Source organism: Leishmania mexicana, chromosome 28, assembly GCF_000234665.1.
Source record: "Leishmania mexicana MHOM/GT/2001/U1103 complete genome, chromosome 28".
Lineage (NCBI taxonomy): Eukaryota > Euglenozoa > Kinetoplastea > Trypanosomatida > Trypanosomatidae > Leishmania > Leishmania mexicana.
The window spans coordinates 387,504-406,932 of record NC_018332.1 but is presented as its reverse complement, the minus strand read 5'-3'; the positions used below and the strand labels follow the sequence as shown (position 1 = coordinate 406,932).

At 59.8% G+C, this 19,429-nt stretch overlaps 5 protein-coding genes across 5 annotated transcripts; all 5 read right to left on the bottom strand.

Moving 5' to 3' along the window:
• Positions 1 to 803: 803 nt before the first annotated feature.
• LMXM_28_1110 (conserved hypothetical protein) lies at positions 804 to 2,693 on the bottom strand (the record flags this gene model as incomplete). The annotated part of the gene is made up of 1 exon (XM_003876902.1): positions 804 to 2,693. One exon carries the CDS (start codon positions 2,691 to 2,693, stop codon positions 804 to 806), a length of 1,890 nt encoding a protein of 629 aa, XP_003876951.1.
• Positions 2,694 to 3,817: 1,124 nt separating this feature from the next.
• On the bottom strand, positions 3,818 to 6,364 carry LMXM_28_1100 (conserved hypothetical protein; the record flags this gene model as incomplete). Its single annotated transcript, XM_003876901.1, has 1 exon — positions 3,818 to 6,364. The coding sequence occupies one exon, from the start codon at positions 6,362 to 6,364 to the stop codon at positions 3,818 to 3,820; it is 2,547 nt and encodes an 848-aa protein (XP_003876950.1).
• A 1,983-nt stretch (positions 6,365 to 8,347) lies between these two features.
• On the bottom strand, positions 8,348 to 8,710 carry LMXM_28_1095 (conserved hypothetical protein; the record flags this gene model as incomplete). Its single annotated transcript, XM_003876900.1, has 1 exon — positions 8,348 to 8,710. One exon carries the CDS (start codon positions 8,708 to 8,710, stop codon positions 8,348 to 8,350), a length of 363 nt encoding a protein of 120 aa, XP_003876949.1.
• A 2,530-nt stretch (positions 8,711 to 11,240) lies between these two features.
• On the bottom strand, positions 11,241 to 13,856 carry LMXM_28_1090 (conserved hypothetical protein; the record flags this gene model as incomplete). Its single annotated transcript, XM_003876899.1, has 1 exon — positions 11,241 to 13,856. One exon carries the CDS (start codon positions 13,854 to 13,856, stop codon positions 11,241 to 11,243), a length of 2,616 nt encoding a protein of 871 aa, XP_003876948.1.
• A 3,354-nt stretch (positions 13,857 to 17,210) lies between these two features.
• On the bottom strand, positions 17,211 to 19,382 carry LMXM_28_1080 (conserved hypothetical protein; the record flags this gene model as incomplete). Its single annotated transcript, XM_003876898.1, has 1 exon — positions 17,211 to 19,382. The coding sequence occupies one exon, from the start codon at positions 19,380 to 19,382 to the stop codon at positions 17,211 to 17,213; it is 2,172 nt and encodes a 723-aa protein (XP_003876947.1).
• Between the last annotated feature and the right edge of the window lie 47 nt (positions 19,383 to 19,429).

Genomic DNA, 19,429 nt, shown 5'->3' with positions numbered 1-19,429 from the left:
CCCGTAGCCAACAGAGAAAGCAAAGGAGGAGAAAAAAACAACCCAAAGGCACGCACGCAAACCCGCACGCACCGCGAACGCGACTCAGTGGGGGAGGGGAGAGAGACTGATGACAGAGGCAGCGGAGGAAGGTCATCAGCGCCACCACCACCCTGTTGAATCGCGCGTGTGACGAGGGCATGGCAACACACCCTACACAGAGACAGAGACCACGGGTGCGGGCGACGCGGAGAAGGATAGACCTCGTCAGGGCACATACGCACACGTACCACGTAGGCACACGAGAAACCAGTAGCAGCACACGACAACAAGCTTACAAAAAAAGAGTCTAAGGGGTCTTGGGTGGCGTCCATCCACGCTGAAACAGGTGGTGGTGGGGCCGAGAGGAGGGGGAGGGGGACTCACGGGCCACCCGCCGCAGCTCACGGAATACTACGTGCATTACAAATGCGCGTACGCACGAAGAACGGGCAGGTCCGATTTTGTTCTCCCTCAAGTGGAGCAAGGCGGGAGGGAAGGGATGAGACGGCAGGGGGGGGGGGGCTTTTCAAACCGACAAGACGCACGACAGCGCAGCTTTATATTTCCCGCCACCCACGGCAAACCCTCAACCAGCGCTGAGGAGTACGAAAAGCACGAGAATAAAAGCAGGCCCGGGCGAGACCACCACACGGCCTCTTGCCTTCGTTCGTTGTCTCGCCTTTGCGTTGAGGTTGACCGACTACACTCATGAGCCGCTTTCCATGAGAATGGTCGGCACCGCGGGACGTGCTACCGATATAGACACCTGATAAGAAAAACACTTAGAGGCCCTCAATCGCCAGCTCGCCGACGTTCCAAACCATGACGGCACCCTCATCGCCAACAGACACAATCTTCTTGCCGTCCGGCGATACGCGCACCTTGGTGATGCTGCAGCTGTGCGCAAGCCCCACCGCGATGCACTCACCGCGATCGTAGTCCCACACCTTCACAATGCGATCATTGCCACCCGTCACAAAGAACCGTCCATCCGGCGATAAAGATAGTGCGTTCAACTCGGCGGTGCGTGTACCACACACCTCGCGAATGGCGTGGCAATCAACGGAGTCCCAGTAGACAATGCACTTGTCACTGCCGCACGTGATCAGCTGGCTATCATCAACGTAGTACTCCACCGCGCGAAAATAGGTCTGACGGTACATGATGTTGCGCCGGAGGTAGCGAGTCAGGTCCCACACGATGCAGCTGCCGTCGTCGCTGGCTGTCACGCACTCGGCGTCATCGTGCGAGATGACAATGGCATTCACGGCAGCCTTGTGCTCCTTCATCGAGGCCTCCAGCGTGCAGGTGGCCCCGCGGATAGCCCAGACACGCACGAGACCGTCAGAGCCGCCAGTGATGATGCGGTGACCAGTGTTGTCGGCGCACACCGACGTCACACCGACCTTGCCGCCAACCTTGTGGCTACGGCTCCCCTGCTCCACCTTGTGCGCGTCGGCGACGGAAAACACGAGCTTTCCAGACTGCGGGCCAAAGGCGCGGATGCGACCGTCGCTCCAGCCGGAGATGATGAGCGAGCCGTCGCGGCTAAACTGCAAGCAGTTGCACGTCCGGCTCGAAACCTCGATCCGCAGCAGCTCTGTGCACGAGTTCGCATTCCAGACGCGGATGTCTGTGTCGCAGCACGTGGCAAACACAGAGCTGAAGCCGTGGGGAAAGACGACGTCCTGCACCGCCTCGCTGTGGCACGTGAGGCGCAGTCGTGTCATGAAGTTGCCGCCGTTCACAAAGTACAAGTTGCTCGTCTTCGTGCCGACGTAGTAGTTATCCCCCATGAGGGCCAGTGCCGTCACGCCGCCGTTGACGGTGGTGCTATTCTGCACCGTGAGGTTGATCTTCGAGAGCAGCTGCAGCTCTCCAGCACCGCTGCCGACCAGCAGGTCGCCTGTGTGGGTGAGGATCGTGGACAGAATGCCGCCAGAGAGCTTCTTCTGCGGTCCCTGCATCTTGAAGACGTTGGCCTGCTGCAGCTGCGCGCAAATGACGTCTCCGGAGGTGGTGCCGCAGTAGACGTACTTGTCCGTCTTCTCGATCGAGATCGTCTGCACGCTGCGGCGCATGTTGCCCATGTTAATGTCTACTGGGTTCATCTTTCGCTGCTCGAGATCGACCGTCCAGACACGCAGGGAGCCGACGCCGCCGGTGATGAGCTTCTCAGAGTTGTTGTTGAAGAAGGCGACGGCCTTCGTTTCCGTGTGGTGTGCGGGAGCGCCGCAGAGCGGACGCCCCGTCTTGACGTCCCACAGGACAACCGTGTTGTCGTCGGGGCCTCCGACGGAGGCCAGATACTGCTCATCCAGCGAGAAAGCGAGCGCCTGCACCTTCACCTTGTGCAGGAGCATGCGGTGGATGAGGCGGCGCTCCGCAAAGTCGAAGATGCAGACGTCCGCCTGAAACCCCGGGTGGGTCACCTGCCCCGACGCCACGTAGCGACCCGACACGCTCACGGTGAGACAGCTGATCTTGTCATTGTGGCCGTAGAAAAACTCGGAGCTTTCCGCGTCGTTGGCGTCACGAATCACAATGCAGGCGCCAAGGGCATATAGCAGATGCTTCTGATCGGGGTGGGCGACCAGGCTACCAGGCAGGTTGCCGCTGTATCCGAGAGCGGCCTCGAGCTCCAGGCGTGGCGTGTTCTCGTGCTCTGTCATTGCGACGACAGGAGTGCCAAGACGCTGCAGTGTGTGTGTGTGTGCTGGGAGATGGAAGTCGAGAAAGAGAGAGATGCACCTCTTCGCCTGCGTGTCCCCCGCTTGTCCAGATCGCTTGGAAGGTTCGCCAACGAATTCGTTGGTTCTGTGTGGTAGCAACACAGAGCACAAATCGCGCAGCAAGCCGAAAAGGACGGCAAAGGAGGAAAGAGGCAGAGAAGCGAGAAACGGTGAAGAAGGGGGGTTGAACGGAGGAAGGGTTTTGGGGGGTGGGGGCTGACGGCGGAAGACCAGAACTACATGGATTAGCCGCTGGCACTCCTCGAGCATACCCACCGGCTTGCTCTGCGCTGCAGGCATCATGTTACACGCATACGCCACATACAGGCACATGTATCCTTTCCCCGTATGTTGCCCAGTATGCCATATCTCAAGTGCACGGAATAAGGGCAAGAAAGCATCACGCATGCATCTCTCCTTCTTTGGATTGCGGCGAGATGTCTGTGTGCGTGTTGGGGGTGTGGAAGGAGGGGGGGGGACAGCTCCGTCCCCGTTTCGCTTTGTGACTGTGGCGCCAAAGACAAGAGCAACACGCTCGAGTTTATTCCTTCGCCGTTATGGACTCTGCTTAACGTCGCGCGTTGCGACACTGCACGGCGAACGAGATGGCAACGTGGGTGAGGAGGGCCATTCCACGTCCATGTTCAGCGCTGTGGAATGACCCCCGGTTCTTTTGTGTGTGTGTGTGTGCGTACGTGGGTGGTGGTGGTGTGTGTGTGGGGGGGGGGGGGGGTGACGCGGGTCTGGCGCGTGGCATCGAGCTGCCACCGCTTCGAGAGAGACACCCACACCCACAGGCCCGCTCACTCAAACCTCCTCCCAAGCATATACGTATGCAGGCCAAAGACGCTGAGCGACTGCCCAGAACCTGCTGGTGCACGCAAATGACATGCCACGAACGTCAGGCGAGGTGCGCCGCGCGCTGTCGTATGAGTCCGCTGATTGAGCGTATGCGAGGTCGTGAGAAGGGTACACAGCTCTCATGAACGGCGCTGCTTTATGTTGCCGTGGGCTTCGTCATGCCTTTCTCTCTCTGCCCGTTACTCCCGCTGCCGCGCATTCCTTCACTTGCGCCCCTGTGCTTCGTTGGGCTTTTGGTTCAGCACGGCCATCTCTCGAAGCTCATCCTCATCAAACTGCAGCGGAATCTGCCCGAGCGACTGCGACAAGGTGTTCGCTACCTCCCCCTGACTCACTATCGGATCCCAGTTAGAAGCAACGTACTCCTGCATCTCGGGGTCCATGTTCTGCAGAATCTGCATTCCGCAAAGCGCGTACAAGTTTTCGAAGGTGTCCTCGATGAACTCGTGTGAGAGATCGTGGTCGTACCCGCCAGCCTCGGGCTGGGCCTCCTCGTCCGCGCTGTTGATCGCTGCGTCAAATTCAGAGCCTTCTGCCGTCACCCCTCCCATCTCCCCCTGTGCCGTCTCGTCCGACTGTGGCGGTGACTCACCGTTTTGCGGGCCGGCCGAGGCCCGCACGCGATTGATGTTCTGCAGCAGCAACTCCCGCATCGCGTTGCAATCCTTGCAGATGAAGAAGGTGTTGTCGAGGTTCATCTCGCATGTGCGGCACATGAAGGCCTGCTGGTCCTTGACAGATTTCCCGCAGTGGTCGCAGTGGTCGTGCAGCTCCATGATCATCTCCGTCGCGTTCTCCGTCGCGCGCGGCGCGAACTGGTCAAACGCAGAGCGGCACGGCTTACAGGAGCACGTCATGCCGTCCGTGAAGGCGTTTACCGGCAACAGCATCCCGTGGTACGGGAACACGTCGGAGTCCGCCATGTCTGCCGAGTGGGGCGCTGCAGACTTGGTGCCGCAGGCAAGCACAGCTTTCTTCGCGGACGCTGTCGGCGGCAGCTGGCCGTGGTAGCACCTCAGTGGGTCTTCCGTCGCCATCCATGGGTGCTCCTGCATGCAGTAGGCACACACAAATCCGGTAAAGACATCGTCATTCATAAGCTCCATTGCCACGGAGTCTGGGATCGGGTCGAATGTGCTTTCATCGTCGATCATCTCGGCCGGAACCTCTTCCGCAATGGCGCAGAGCCCCCGGCAGCCGCAGCTAAACCTTACCCCCTCCGGCCCGCCGTTGTCGGTGCCATCGTCCTTCGACGGTGTCACCAACGCCTCCTCAACGTCGTGGTCCTTGTGGCAGCGGTATCGGCACGGCACACACACGTGTGTGTTGCATGTCTTGCACTTGAAGACAACTGTGTCGCCGAGCAGCACATCGCCGTAGCACGGCATGCGCCGGTACTGGTATGTGTGCAGCCTCGTGATGTGGGTACTCCAGTAGCAGCTGCAGCAGAGCATGCAGGCAATACCGCCGCACTCGGGGTCGTCACTGGGGTAGGCGTTTTTGCAATAGCACCAGTCGGACGGGTCGCGTGGGTAGCGGTTGTGCCGATTCGTTGGCAGAACCGACTCCACTGGCGCCTTCTTCGTCTTGCTGTCCACAACGAAGGCGCAGCGGCTCAGCTCCGGCAATGGTGGCGGGAACGCGTCACCGTGCTTCCCTTCGCCGTCGTTGCCGTGGATGTCGCCGACCTCGTCGCTGCCGTCAGAGGCACGCTTGCCGGCAAACGCCCGGCCGTTTGAGGCACTCGTCGAGGCATCCGCCTCGTCGGCCGCGGCCAAGGGCGGCGATGGTCCTGGGGAGAACGCGGACGATGAAGGGAGGGCCCTGCTAGCGTCTTGCGATGACGTGGAGGCGCTCACCAACGGCGCCCCCGCAGCACTGGCGGCGGTGCAGTGGTGCAGGATGATTTCCGGCATGTCTGCCGGCGGAATCGTGGCCATGCGAATGCCACTCACGGGCGAGCTGCCGCGTGAGCGCTTCGGTGTCAGCGGTGATGTTGAACGCGCGCGCTTGCGCGTGGTGCGCTCTTCAATGTCGCGTATTTGCACGGCACGCACTTCGGACCCGGAGGCCGTGGCGGACGCCAGAGACGGCGAGGAATAGAGCCCCGCTCGACGCTCTGCTACGGCCTCCGCCGCCGCCTCCGGATCCGCAGGAGGCCGCCAGCACTTCTGCGTGCAGCAGTCGCATCGCATGTAGTACCGCACGCCCCACTCTTCGACCTCGTGATTTCCGTGGCAGAATTCGGCGCAGGCGAGGCAGAGCGCGTGCTGTGGGTCAGCCCTTCCCTCGTCGATGCATGTGCGACAGACGTACGCCGTCTGCCGCAGATAACCCCGTGCGTAGGAGCACCGGTACCACTTGCCGTCGTGCTCCACCGTCGTGGCGACCAAGCGCGAGATCTCGGATGTCGCCGCCACGTTCACTGCCGGGGCCGTCTCGGCACTGCCGAGCAACATGGCGCTCACCTTCACGTGCTGTGCCACAGGGCCGTCGTGCTGCTCGCAGCGGTTGACCAGATCCGTCGGAAAGAGAAGGCGAACCACCGTATCGTGCGGCGGGTCTCGGTGCTTCGCCTTTAGAACAGGCAGGTTGAGCAACAGTCGCTGCTTGTCAAGGTGCACGTGGGTCTTCTCTTCCAGTCTGTGTTTCAGATCGTGCACAGTGGCGGAGGCCGGCATCTCAAGCGAGACGACCGTCTTTCCAAACTTCACCTCAAAGTCCACATAAAATTCCCTCCTGGCCGCCATTGCACCGACAGTACAAGGGGGTGGGAGGAGGTGGTGGTGGTGGTCGTCGTGGTGAGTGCGCCAGTGATGCCGCTGGCAAAAATGGTGTAGTCGTCTTCAGCTTCTTTTTTTTTGATTTGTCGTCTTGCTGAGCTATCCTCGCGTCTACAATGGCGTCGCAGGAGGAGAGGTGGCGTGCCGGCGACACGACCGAGACGAGATGGTGCTCGGTGGTGCCGGTGCGCCTACCTTTTTTTAGAGAGTATCTATGTATACGTATCCAGTATGCCGCAATCGTGCTTCCGTGCGTGTGGGTGTTTTTTTTTGCGCACATATGACGAACTCCCGTTCTTCACACCGTGGCAAAGGCGAGGAAGAGGGTGGGGAGGGAGGGCAGACGGTGGGTGGTGATGGGGGACTGCGGAAGGGAAAAGAACATGGAAGCTCCCTCTGCTCCTCGCTGACACCAACGCGCAGAGTCGGAGCACCGCACGCCGGGGGAAAACCGTGGAGTGGCGGAACAAGCTCCCTCAACAGTGAAAACAAAATCCACATAAAGTGTTGCCAAAAGGGATCGTGCCAAGACAGCGGCTCAACGAAGCCGCCGGGGAGGGGCGAGGCGACGCACGGCGTGCTGACGGCAGCAACGCGCACCCAAAAGCTCAAGCGAAGAGAGGTGAAAAGATGACAGCCTACTCTACTGGGAGCGTGCATATGCGCAAGCGCGCGTGCTTTCGCGTGACTCACACTAGCTCATGAGTCGTCGCCGCTGCTCTGCTCATTTCGTGTTTGTCTGCCTGTCTCAGTGACAGCTGATGCCCTCACGCGGAAGGGAGAAGGAGGGAAGGATGAGCTGCTCCGGGGTAGGGGGAGGTGCCTCCAGTGATGCGTCGCCTATGCCAAAGAACCACCGTGGACACAGAGGGAAAGCAACAACAACAGAGATGTGAGAGGCGCACAGACAGGCTGGCGTTTGCCCTCCCTTCAGCTTTCACTATGATTTGCGTCTTTTCGATGCCTTTTGTTCGTCCTCTCCTGCTTCTTCTTCCATGAAGGGGCGGGAGGCGCGGAGGGGGGGGCACGCACCCCTTCAATGCGTGATGTCTCAGGGTCCACTGCCCCTCCTCCTCCCCCCGCCACCCTCTCTGTCTGGGGAAGCCCGGCAGCCTCTCTCCCTATCCCAGCCAAATGCTGAGCCACTCCTGGTAGTGACGAGTTCGGGTGCCTGTGACGTAGAGAGATGTCAGAGCGATGTATCGCTGATGATGTCGGTAGCCAGGCTCTGAAAAGCGTTGCGTCGGAGCGACCTGCGACCGTGAACACGCGTGTGCCATCCATGCGATGGGCAGAGTGTCAGTGGGGCCCGAGCGTGCATCATCCCCGGCCCTCATACCGCCTGCTGGTGGGGAGGGAGCCTGAGGGCTACCCCGAGGGGGCTGCACCAGGTGGGAACAGGTATGATGGGAGAGCGGCCGTGAGGCGGCCTGCGCAGCGGAGGTGGATAGGGCTCAATGCAGGCGCGGTGCTGCGATGTCTGCGTCGCCGTTGCGGTAGCACGTGCGTGCGACTGCTTGGCACCACACAAACGAGCCTGCGACGGGGCCGGGCCGAGTTCTGTTCGACCTCATGCTCTGCAGCAGAGAGCGGACCCGCCTGGGAAAAGAAACGCTGCCCTCTCTTCCGTGTCTCCGCACCCCCTCCCGCCACGTGCACGCTGAATAAAATGCAGACACCACCGTGTGGCCCTGCACAGGGTGCGGTGTTCGTCCAGCACGCGCACACGTGACGATGCGCCCGTTCCGTCCTTGTTGTTGGTAGTCATCGCTGAATACAAAGAAGAAGTGGACGACGAGAAGTCCAAGGCGAGCGGTGCAACGCAGAGATCGAGAGAGCCAGAGAACCAACATACACATATATGTACGTATATAAAGGATCTCAGAAGGAAAGAGGCGTAGACATCCGCTGCCCCGGTCAGACGCACGTCGGAGGTGGATGGGGCGATATTCAGAGGGACGACGTGGTGGCGGTTCGAATCAGCTCGGCTGCCTTCGTGGCGATCAGCAGTGGCGGGTCAGCCAAGTCAACTGTAGCACCCAGCTCCGTTGGCTGCAGTGCCTCCAGTGTGGCCATCTGCGATCTATGAAGAGAGGTAGACATGAAGTGTCCCTGGCGCGCCTGCAGCCGCTCCTCGATCAGCTTCACGTCTCCACTGAGCAGCAGGAAAAAAACGTCCGTGCGCTGCAGCGTATCGGCGGTCGCCTTGGCATTCTTGCAGTGGTCCATTCCCCGTAGTACGTCACGGTAACAACAACGCAGTGCGGAGCAGGCGAGCACCACTGACACCGTAGCGCGGCCCTGGCACGGCATGAGCACCTCCTTCTGGAGCCGGCGCAACCACGGTGCACGATCCTCGTCCGTCAGCGGCACCCCAGAGCGCATCTTCTCTTTGCTCGCCTCACTGTGGTAGTCATCCCCCTCCTCGAAGCGGCACTTGAAAAGCGCTGCGAGCTCTCGGCCGACTGTCGTCTTCCCAACACCAGAAGGCCCGCAGACGACCACGGCGCTCACCTGGCGAGACATCCGAAGAAAAAGAGAAGGGGCGAAAGAAAGAGCCGCCGGTTGCTGTGAAAGAAGGCGGGGGCAGAACAGTAGACCGCCAACCGCCTCCACTGATGGGATCTTCTCTCCGACGACGCAAGCGAGTCTACGTGTTACGCCCGAACACACTCGAGTGCGCTCCCGTTTCGGCTGCTTGTGCGCCCGTTGCCAGCCCTTGGTCCCGTTGCTTTGTTGACCAGGGTCATTGAGAATGGAAGCGTGCGCCTCGCCCACTGTGATGGATGCGTGTACGGGTGTGGGTGTGTGCCCTGCTCATGCGGACGTGTGGGCGTTGGTGTTCGTGCTTCTTGGCGAGAGACGGAGCAGTGCCAAAAAAAAAGGGTTCAAGTGAAGAATAGCGCATTGCGTCTCCTCCATCGAAAGCAGCAAGCTTGACCCGTATCGCGATAGTGCAAGAGTGGCATTCATTCGAACAGAAGGCAAACATCCTGAGCGCAGATGCACGTCCGAGTGAACCCTGCACACCTTTTTCGGTGCCCGCGACAAGCTCTTTGCCGTCTGAGGGTAGGGCGAAAGACGAGCAGAAGAGCGCCCCACAGCGTGTGGGCTCCACCAAAGCAACCCCTTTTGCGGTCCCCCACTTTCTCCACTCAACTCTCCAGCATCCACGCACCCAACCGCCGTCACCCACCTTAGCCATCAAGGCATCCTCTTTGTCCTCCAAGCAGCCGCAAGCGTAGCACAACGCATAGTGCCACAAAAGTGCCTACGCAGGCACGCGTCTAGAGCAAGCAGGGGAGAAGTACGTTGCGGAAGACGCGGCCTACAAAAAAAAAGAAAAGCAGCTCGGGAATAAAAGGACGCGCACGGCCCACATCCGCAGACATGCCCAGGAGAGAGGGCTTCACGCACACGCCTGCAGGTGGCGCAACGCCAATGTGAACGTTTCTTCGTTCGTCGTGTGTCGCTTCCCAGCTACGTGCGCGCCCTCCTGCTGCTGGTCATGCATCGCCTAGCGCCTCGCTGGCTCTCTCCACCGCACTCGCTCACATATTCCGCTTATCCACTTCTCGCTCGACTCGCTTCTTTCTTCTCGTGTGGGCACTGCGGCCTCGAACCCCCCGCCGTCAGCACCTACGCGCCTTCTAGCCCGAGCGCCGTAGTCTGGCGCAGCTGCGTGGTAGTGAGCCCTCTCCCCCCTGAGCTTGATAACGAAGGATCGCTCTCTCCACGTCTACACCCAAACGTTTCATGAGGCTGTGTGTCGACTGGGTGCACTCTCGTCGTGCGCATCGCATGCACATGATCCGGCCCCATCAAGCCAGTAAAGTGCCCGCCCGTGCGCATGTGCAATACAGCTGCGTTGCTATGTGCACTCTAGCAGAAGAAAATGCAGCGCCGTGGCGGCGTCGTCTTTCCGTGTGGCACGCTACCACCCCTGTGAGCACCTCATTGTCGACTCTTTCTACTCCCGATCACCGAGCTACCAGAAGGGCAGCCCTGTCTTCAGAGTTCTTTGAGGGCTCGTGCGGCTGGTGCTGCTCTTCGGCGCGGAGAGGGGTTTGCCAGGATCTTCTTCGGCCCGTTTAGTGCCTCTGCTGCATAATCCGCCCTTCACCTCTCAAGCAGAGCAAGACGACGCTTGCATTCGCCTGTTGCCGGACCTCAGCGCACACGACATGCTTGACAGTGGCGGTCTCTGTCGGGGTGGTGACGGGTGAGGCAATGCGCCTAAGCACTCGCTCTGTTCAGCTGGTGTATCGTCGGCAGAAAGAGAGGGGAGGAGAGACTGTACGGAGCAAGAGAGGTGTGGGCATTGCAGCTGCCATGCTGTGCGAGCAGAGGAGAGGATAGACGCCAGAGGTCATCCAAGCTGAGGGGGTGGGGCTGTTGGATCATGAGAGCGCACGTATCGCAGCCCTGCCCAAGACACCAGAAAAGGATGATCCCTTTATCGTGGGTCCCTACGTTCACATCTATACAAGCCCAGCAACCTGTGAGCGCTATCTGGTCTGTCTTCGAAATTCGCAGAATTTTGAAACCCCAAAGGGAGAAACGTGGGCTGGCTGGGTGCTGGCCGCCCCTCCACCCGCAACGCCACCTCCCCTCCCCTTACGACGACCTTCTACAGCGCGGTGCGCCCCATGTGGAAGGATCCGTGAAGAGAAAAGGCAACGAGAAAAACTCGGCAAGACGGAGAGCGCTAAAATGCACGCCGATGTGGACACGCGCCTACGCTGACCGGCACAGCACTTCGGCAATTCACTTCACCCGGAGAGCGCTGGAAAGGCTGAAGAGGACGAGCGTGACGTACTACGACACGCTCGCCCCCCCGTCATTACATGACAGCCAGCTCATTGCCTACACCAGCCGCCTTCATCATCGAAAAGTCCTGGTAGTTGATGTACAGTGGGGCGGGCTGCTGACTCGCCAGCGCCTTCGCAAACTCGGTTCGCAGGTGTTGCGCTTGTCTATCATCGGCGACGAGGTTGTTCGTCACCCACGTCAGCTCCGACTGAAGGGAAGAGATGCTGCTTCTTAGCGCCTCCAAGTCACGCTGAGAAGAGTGGCCATCATTCTCCGTGCCCTGCTCGTCGATCTCCCTTTGGCCGCCGGTGGCCTCATCGGTCGATGATCCCGCCTGAGCTGAGGTGTGGCGGTAGGCCTCCGTCGCGGCGCGCAGTCGCCCGTCGATAATGCGAGCGTTCTCGCGCAGCCGCTCCGTCTCGTGAATCGTGGAGGTGAGTTTGAAGAGCGCCGCCTTCGCCGCCGAGGAGAGCGTTGCCGACTCCATGGACCGGATGGCTGCGCAGTCGGCCACCACCTCTGCAGCGGGCCCCTGCATGACACACGACGTGGGACTGGAGAAGAGATCGACGGTGTGGCGCAGGGGCGTGACGAAGCCGGGCTGATTCGGCTTGAAGATGGTTCGGGTAAAGCGCTGAAAAGTGCCGAGCTCTGCGAGGGTGCGCAGGGCCACGCCGTTGAGGATGCACTCCTCCTTCGTCGCGAGGAACAGCACAGTTGTCGCCACAGGTGGCTCGATGGAGGACCTAGCGCGGTACAGACGCGGCACAGGCGGCCATGGGATCTCACCTACCCGCTGCGGCCGCGACGACGAGTTGACGCGGAAGGGCAGCGCGGTGGAGGCGGCCGTGGCCCCACCGAACACGTTCACGGCCTCTGAGATGTAGACGAGCAGCGAATACTGGTCGTAGCCGACTACGTCGGTGCTGCGTGGGGTGTCGCCTTGCATGCGAGAGTTGAGCTCAATCAAGATGGGCTCTCCTTCATCGAGGTGCTCGTCCTTGGCCTTGCCCTGAGAGCTGTTCGTCTGCAGTCGCCGGTGCTCGTGATGTCGCAATTCGCGCACCGTCTTTCGGGTGTCAAGGCGCACCTCGCTGTGCCCACAGCCGTTCTGGAGTCCCAGCGCATCGAGGCACTTGAGCGTGTACTCCACGGTCCGCCGTGCGCTGTGGCTCGCCGGCAAGTCTGCCAGATTGGTGATGAGGGTCTGCCTGTCGTACAGGATGGATATCTTGCGCTGCTTCTGGCGCTCGATGCCGGCGGTGCGCAGCGCCTCCTCGGCGCTGCGCGTCAAGCCAGTGGTGACGACTGGTTTCGGGTACTTCCAGCTCTCCCAGACATCCGTTACGACGTGCACGCCTTGGTAGCTCACCGTGTTCACGACGTACTCGGGCCCCTCGATGTACTCCTCCACGACGAGCTGCGCCGCGTCTGTGCCTTGCGACGTCCGCACGCCCTCCACCATCGAGAAGGCAACGCGTATGTCATCCACCGTGTAGCACAGCGTCACAAACTCTGACCCGGCGCCGGAGTTTGGCTTCACCACGACTGGGAGCAGCAATGTCCCATCTTGCACCTTTGTCACCGCTTCATCGGCCCGCGTCGTCACGTAGGACCGAACGTAGGCAAGCCCCGCTTCCTTGAGGACCTGCTGCGCGTGACCCTTGTCCTGCCGGGAGGAGCGCGATGTGGCGGGGTTGTTGCCAAACGCGTTCACGCGCGTGTAGACACAGGTGGGCACCTCCGCTTCAAGACCATCGAGTGCCTCCACGACGTCCTCGTCAAAGCCCATGCGCTGGGCAAGAGACTGAACAGACTCGCCGCACAGCCGAGAGTTGACATAGTCGAGGGCCGGCACCACGCCATCGCCGGAGGCGTAGCAGCCAATCACGTAGGAAAAGCCTTCTTTCACAATGAGGCTCTGGTAGGCATTCTCGTAGATGCGCACATCGTGTGTATCTCCGGGAAACACCAGCTCGGTGTGCATGTACCACAGCGGCGCCTTCTTGGGTGACAGGAGGCGAGCCCGCACCTCCGCCCAGTCAACAGAACCCGACGACGACGCCGTACCATTTCTGCCCCTGTCGCCGCTGGCGACGGCATTGGCACACCCGTTCTGCTCTTCTTCGTCCTGCGGCTTCGCACTACCGTTGAGAAACGGAAAATGCTGAAAAGCAACGGCGAGGTCGTCGCGCAGGCTGTCGACATACTCACGCTGCTTTGGCACCATCCCAACGGCCAGCACGAACGGAGCGGTCATTTTGCCTTGAACCGTCGCCCGGCATTTTTCTTCGTCAGGGTAATAACTGTTCACGGTGGAGGTGGCGCAGGCCGCTGAGCAGTGGTAACGCAGCTGCAGCGCCTGCACCAGCTGCTGCCGCTCAAGCAGTATCAGTGGCGGCAAGGGGAGCGCTGTTGGCTGGTTGGATGGGTGCTGTGTGGGTGGGGTGGGTGGGGTTTTGGTCTGGCGCGCAAACCGACGCGGTGGCCGCCGCGGCCCTGACAGAGGGAGCAGAGGCCCATTGAGCGAAGTGCTGTTGGACGGAAGCGTTGTAGGGGGCGGTACACCGTTGGCCCGGTCCTGCGACGCTGCTGTCGACGATGTCGTTGGCGCGTCGGAGCGTATCCGTGCGCTCGAGTTTCCCATAGCGTTCTCCGCGTTCATCAGAGTTCACATGTGCGTGCACACACACAAGCGAGAAAAAAAACTGACAGGCACAGAAAAACGAGGTGACCGTTTTAAACTCTAGAGCACGTCAGCGCGCGTGTGTGTCCGTGCCTGTGCCCAAGGGCACAAGAGAGCAAATATGCGAGGATGTACACAGTTGCGCGCACCTGCAGATTCAACAGAACAACCCCTACACACACGCACACGAGGTGCGCGCTGACGAAGAAAGCAGCGACGCTCCTCGACGTCGATTGGCGGAGAGTATAGGGCACCGAGCCACACTCTCTGTCCGCCTTCCACCGACTCTGCCTCTGGTTGCACTCACCGCCTCTGGAGCAGCAGACAAAAAAAAACAACGAGCAAACCGCGGGGAGGGAACGGAGACCGAGAGGCGTGCTGATGCACAGAGTATAAGGAAGTCTGCGCCGCCTCCTCCTCACTCCCGACACGCGCACGCGCGCAGAGCGCAAGAGATCGTCACGCAACGAAAAAGGCAAGAACCAGACGCCCACAAGGCTGAAAGATGAGCTTTTCCTCTGAGGCCTGTGGCAAAGAGCAGCAAACAGAGAAGACAGAGAGAAGGGGAGAGCGAAGCAGAGCGGAAAAAAAAGAAAAGGGAAGGCAAGAAGGAACGACGGGGGCACGCTGATGTGCGGGGGCGATGTGTGAGTGTGTGTGTGTGTGTGTGTGTGTGCGCAGCGCACGGCACAATGCCAGATGGAAGAGGAGCGCAGCCCCAGGAAGAAAACGAAAACTAACAGGGATTGCTGCTGAAGGAGGTCGGGGGAGATGATGTACGACACAGACAACGACTCACTCTTACACACACAGAGGCATGCGTACGCACACGGACAACAAAGTTATGCAACCAGAGCTGTGAAGAGAGGAGAGGAGAAGGGGGAGGGGAGGGTGGGTGGGGCAACAGCGATCCGGCAAAACGAGTGAGAGCGAGCCCACCGAACGGAAAAGCCCAACAGCAACAAAAAAAGAGAAAAGAGAGAAGGAGAGGATGCGCGTGTGTGCACCGTTTGATTGTGCGTGTGTGTGGGTGTGTGTGTGTGTGTGGGGAGGGGGGCGGGGTCAGTGGGAGAGATGGATGCGAGACGAGAGGCAGTGCTCAATGCGTCTGTACACTCAGACACGAAAACGCACCTGCACACACACACACACACACACACTCCGGTTCCGAGGAGGAGCAGAGATGGAGGGAGGGAACAAAGCGGGGGAGGAAAAAGGAGAGAGAAAAACAACAACAACGACAGTAATGACGAGGGCTCCTTCCACCAAATAATAAAAGGAGACTGGCAGGAGGAGAAGATGAAACAACTCGGCGCACACCAAAAAAAAAAAACGGAACCACAACGAGAACTGCGCGCTTGGGAAATACGCAGAGGACACACCCACCCACACACACCCACACACACACACACACACACACAGAGAGAGGGGCGTGAGAGAAAGGAAATCGGGGCACGGCAAAGAGAGGAAGAGAGCAATGATGATGGTGATGCTTGTTTGTGTGTGTGTGTATCTGTAGTGACCCAAAAGGGTAAGATGTCGGGGAGGGGAACGTTGCTCAATGGGTTTGGATGGGACGATGGGGGGAGGGGAGGGGTGCAGAAGACAAAAAAAAGATGATGATAATGGGTGGGTGGGGTGGTGGAGGGGGGGGGGCAGGGGCCAATTCTCGAAAGCACCAATGAGAAATGAGCCGGCTCCTCAGGAGCGACCTCGGCGAGAGCGTGCGCTTAACTATCCACAGCAGCGATTACCCGCACTAGCGCACGGCAGACAGCGGGGATAAGTATCCTTTTTTTTTCCTTTTGTTCGGCGGTGACTTCAAAGCTGAGGCGAGCAATGCTCCCCTTCCTTGTCTACCTCTTCTCTACGTGAAGGCTAAGTGCCGTTCGGCAAAACGTGTGTCGGTTGCGGTGAGGAGAGGAAAGCCGGTTGCTGGTCAGCTTTGCACCAACTGCGCAGCTACGAGCGGGCGCACTCAGCGGTGTCCGATAGTGAGAAGAAAAGAGTAGCGGGACAAGGGCACGTTCTGCGAGCGTATGCTTGTATAGAGAGAGGCGTATCTATACCTGTCGACAAGCAAGTATGCTTGTGCCGGTAAGGACGTCGAGGGTAGACGAAAACGTATTCATACACCAAAAGGCGGCACGGAGGTGAGATGAGGACACCAACGGAGAACAAAAAAGAAAGCGGGAGAGACGTAGCATCGCGTGTGTGCATGACAGTGATACACACCGGGGGCGGAGGGAGGAGGAGGGGAGGGGTAAGGGGAAGAAACGCGAGCAAGGCGCGCGCGCGATGGGTGTCATGCCTTCATGCACAATCGCCGTATGCCTGGCACTGCTGCACAGGTGTGTGGGGAGGAGTGGTGGCGGGAAGGGAGGCGAAGCAGGAAGTCGACGACGGTATTACCTGTGGCGGGGAGGAAGCACCGCCACATCCTCGCGCCCCGATTCCACCGCCTTGCCACGCCATTTCTGTGACGAATGCCCACCGTGTAAGGCGACAGGTGCGTTACGTCTGTCGTTGTATTTTTCCTTTGCCTTTTTCCGTTTGCTTGTGTGTGGTTACGAGTGTGAACAGTAGTGGCATCGAGACGGCGTCTCGACGTCCCCGCGAGGGAAGAATGTGAAAGCGCGCGTGTGGTCCGTCCCCACGATAGGGGACCGGGTGACGCTGTTGGATGTGGACGGTGAAGAAGTCGTGTCAGACAGACGAGAGGAGAGACAGGTCGCTTCACGGGCATCGAAAAGAAGGCGGAGTACAAGAACAACACTCTATGCTGCATCATCACGGACCAGGGAGAGATGGGAGGGGATGTAAGAGTGAGGGAGGGGAGAGAGGGGTTGAAGCGAGACAGATAGACTCCACTGCCAACGCGGTACTTGATAAGAAAAGGAGAGCAGAGCAAAGCAAAGCTGCTCTGCTTCTGAGACGCCTGGCGAGGAGGAGCGGGGAGAGAGAAGGGAGAGTCATGCAGCACGAGGGGCCGAAGGTAAGCAAACACACACACACACACACAAACGTAGACATGTACACAAGCACCTCTTCCATTGGCAACGAACGTCGCTACGGAGGCGAACGGACGGCTATACGGCAACGCGTTCACTGACACCACACACGGAAACACACAAGCGTCTGCGTAACGACGTATCCGCCCCATTCACGCCTCCACCCGTCTCCTATCTCTCGCCCACATTGAAAAAGCGGTCGGAAAACGTCACAGTGACCTCTCCCGCCCCCCTCCCCTCCTCCTCCTTCTCCTTCTCACAACCTCTATCGCCTCATCAAATGCGGATGCCACAAGTGTGGTGCTCAAATCATGACGACTTGGAGTGCCGACTGTCGCGTCCTCGCGGACCCTTCGCCCTCAGTAGAACCGGGAGTCTTGGAGCATACACGGCCTCTCCTCGACGCGGCCACGGACACCTTGACGTCCTGCGTGTCAAGCACTTCTTTTTGCGGCTCTGATGACTGCTGCTGCTCGTCGGCCGCCGCCGACGCCATCTCCGCCTCAGAAGGGGTTGCCTTAGGGTGAGCGTCTGTCGTCGCCACTTTTGCCTTGGGCTCATTGCTGCGTGCGCCGTACGCAGCTTCTCGAAGGTTCATGAGCAACTCCTCCGCAGTGAGCGCGGTGTCGTCCACCTTTAACGACGGTGGCCGCTCCTCCACAAAGTACTGAGGTCCAACTCTTACCTGTGGCCTCGATGCCGTCGGACCCTTGGACGGGGTACCCCGTCGCGTGGTTAAGCACTCGCTGCGCCTTGTCGCCACCGACGGTGCCGTACACGTTGGCAGCGACTCTGATGAGGATGATTTTGCGGAGCCCGATGCGGCTGCCTCGGGCGTGGTCGGCTGAAGCGGAAACGCCGCATAAATCCGGTCATGCTCCTCGTACTGTTCTCGCTCTGCCATGGTGAGGGCGTCCCATTTTTGGCGCATGGCTACCTTGAAGAGTCGATTGCCGATGCCGCTGCTGTAGGTGCGCACCATGCCATATCGCTCACACATCACCAAGTAGAAGCGCTGAAACGCCGCCGTGGCGGCGCTACCTGAGGTGAGCGGGAAGTAAAAGGGAAACTCCAGCGCAGCCTTTTGCAGATCGCCAAGGGTAGCGTAGCGCTTCGACGCTTCCGCCAACCCAAAGCCGTAGTCACGGCAACAGTAGCGAATAAAGAGCTTGCGCCCACACGCCGTCTCCGTCTGACGCCTTCGACCAAAGCACGAGTACTGCGCCTTCTCCTCACTCGACAGCTGCGCCCACAACTGGCGCACGTCGTGGTGCAGCGGAAAGAATGCACCATTCATCTTTACCACGTGCTCCAGTCGCTTCGCCTCCTTAAAGGCCCAGAACGAGTTGTGGATTGCTTTGGCCTCCGGCAGGCTGTGCATCACTGCGAGTATCCTCGCCGTGAAGGCGTGCTTTCTCTCCATCTCCGCGATGTGGGTCTTCATGTTCCCCTCCACCCAAGTCACGAGGTCAGCTTGCTCTTGCAGCGAGAGGCGCGAGACAGCCTCCTGTGCATGTGTGCGCCCCCACACACGCAACTCGTACGATGCGTCGGACAAGGCAAGACTTACCTTCTGCTGACCGCGTGGCCGCCCCAAAAACTCCTCGGGGACAACAGGGCCGAATTGGCGCGACCAGTCCTCGATCGGCGGCACCAAGGTGCGGTCGAGGTAGTTTCGGATGACATACGCGAACAGCGTGGTCCCTCCAGCGGCGAGCAGATGCTTCGAGCCCGTGTATGACATCCGTCCATAGGTGGTCAAAATCGAATTGACCCAGGTGGAGTACATCATCCCCGTTGTAATGTCCCCCGTCACCGGATCGGTGAAGTGCTCCCAGTCCTCTGCCGTGGGGGGCTGAAGCCCAAGCTCCGCCAGCTTCTCGAGGATGAGCTCTCGATGCTCTCTCTTGCAGAGTTGCCCCAGGAGCATGCTAAAGACGCGCGTCGTCGTGCGGATCCCGTATTCGCGGTTGCCGCGGAAGAGGGCTACGCGGGTGGAGTTCGTCATGATGGGAAAGAACACCTGCTTCTTAATGCTGGGTGGGTAAAACCGGATCTTCTCCTCCACGTCACGCATCAGCTGCTGCTTGTACTCGCGGCGCCGTCGCAGACTAACGTCATCTCGATTTCGTACTGCAACCCGCGACAACTTCTTCTCGGTTGGGATCAGACGATCCGCTGTGAGGTAGTTGAACTGCTTGTTCTTTCTAGTTCGGACACTTCTACGCGACGCGGTAGGGTACGTGGAGGACCACCGATGCGCCAGGGACAACGTGCCACAAAGCAAGGTAGAAGGGTCTGTGTGGGTGGCGCGGACGTGACGAGCCGCGGCGAAGGCGCGCACAGCTGTTACCGCCGTGGAGCTAGATGACGATGCCAGCAGCGGCAGCGACCTGGAAGAGGGCGATGGAATTGAGAGGCAAGCTGCACCAGCACCCCCGTGCACTGGCACGCGCCGTATCACATTGCCAAACATCTCAGCCGATCGCCTTCGAAGCTTCGCGACAGAGAAAAAAAAGAATA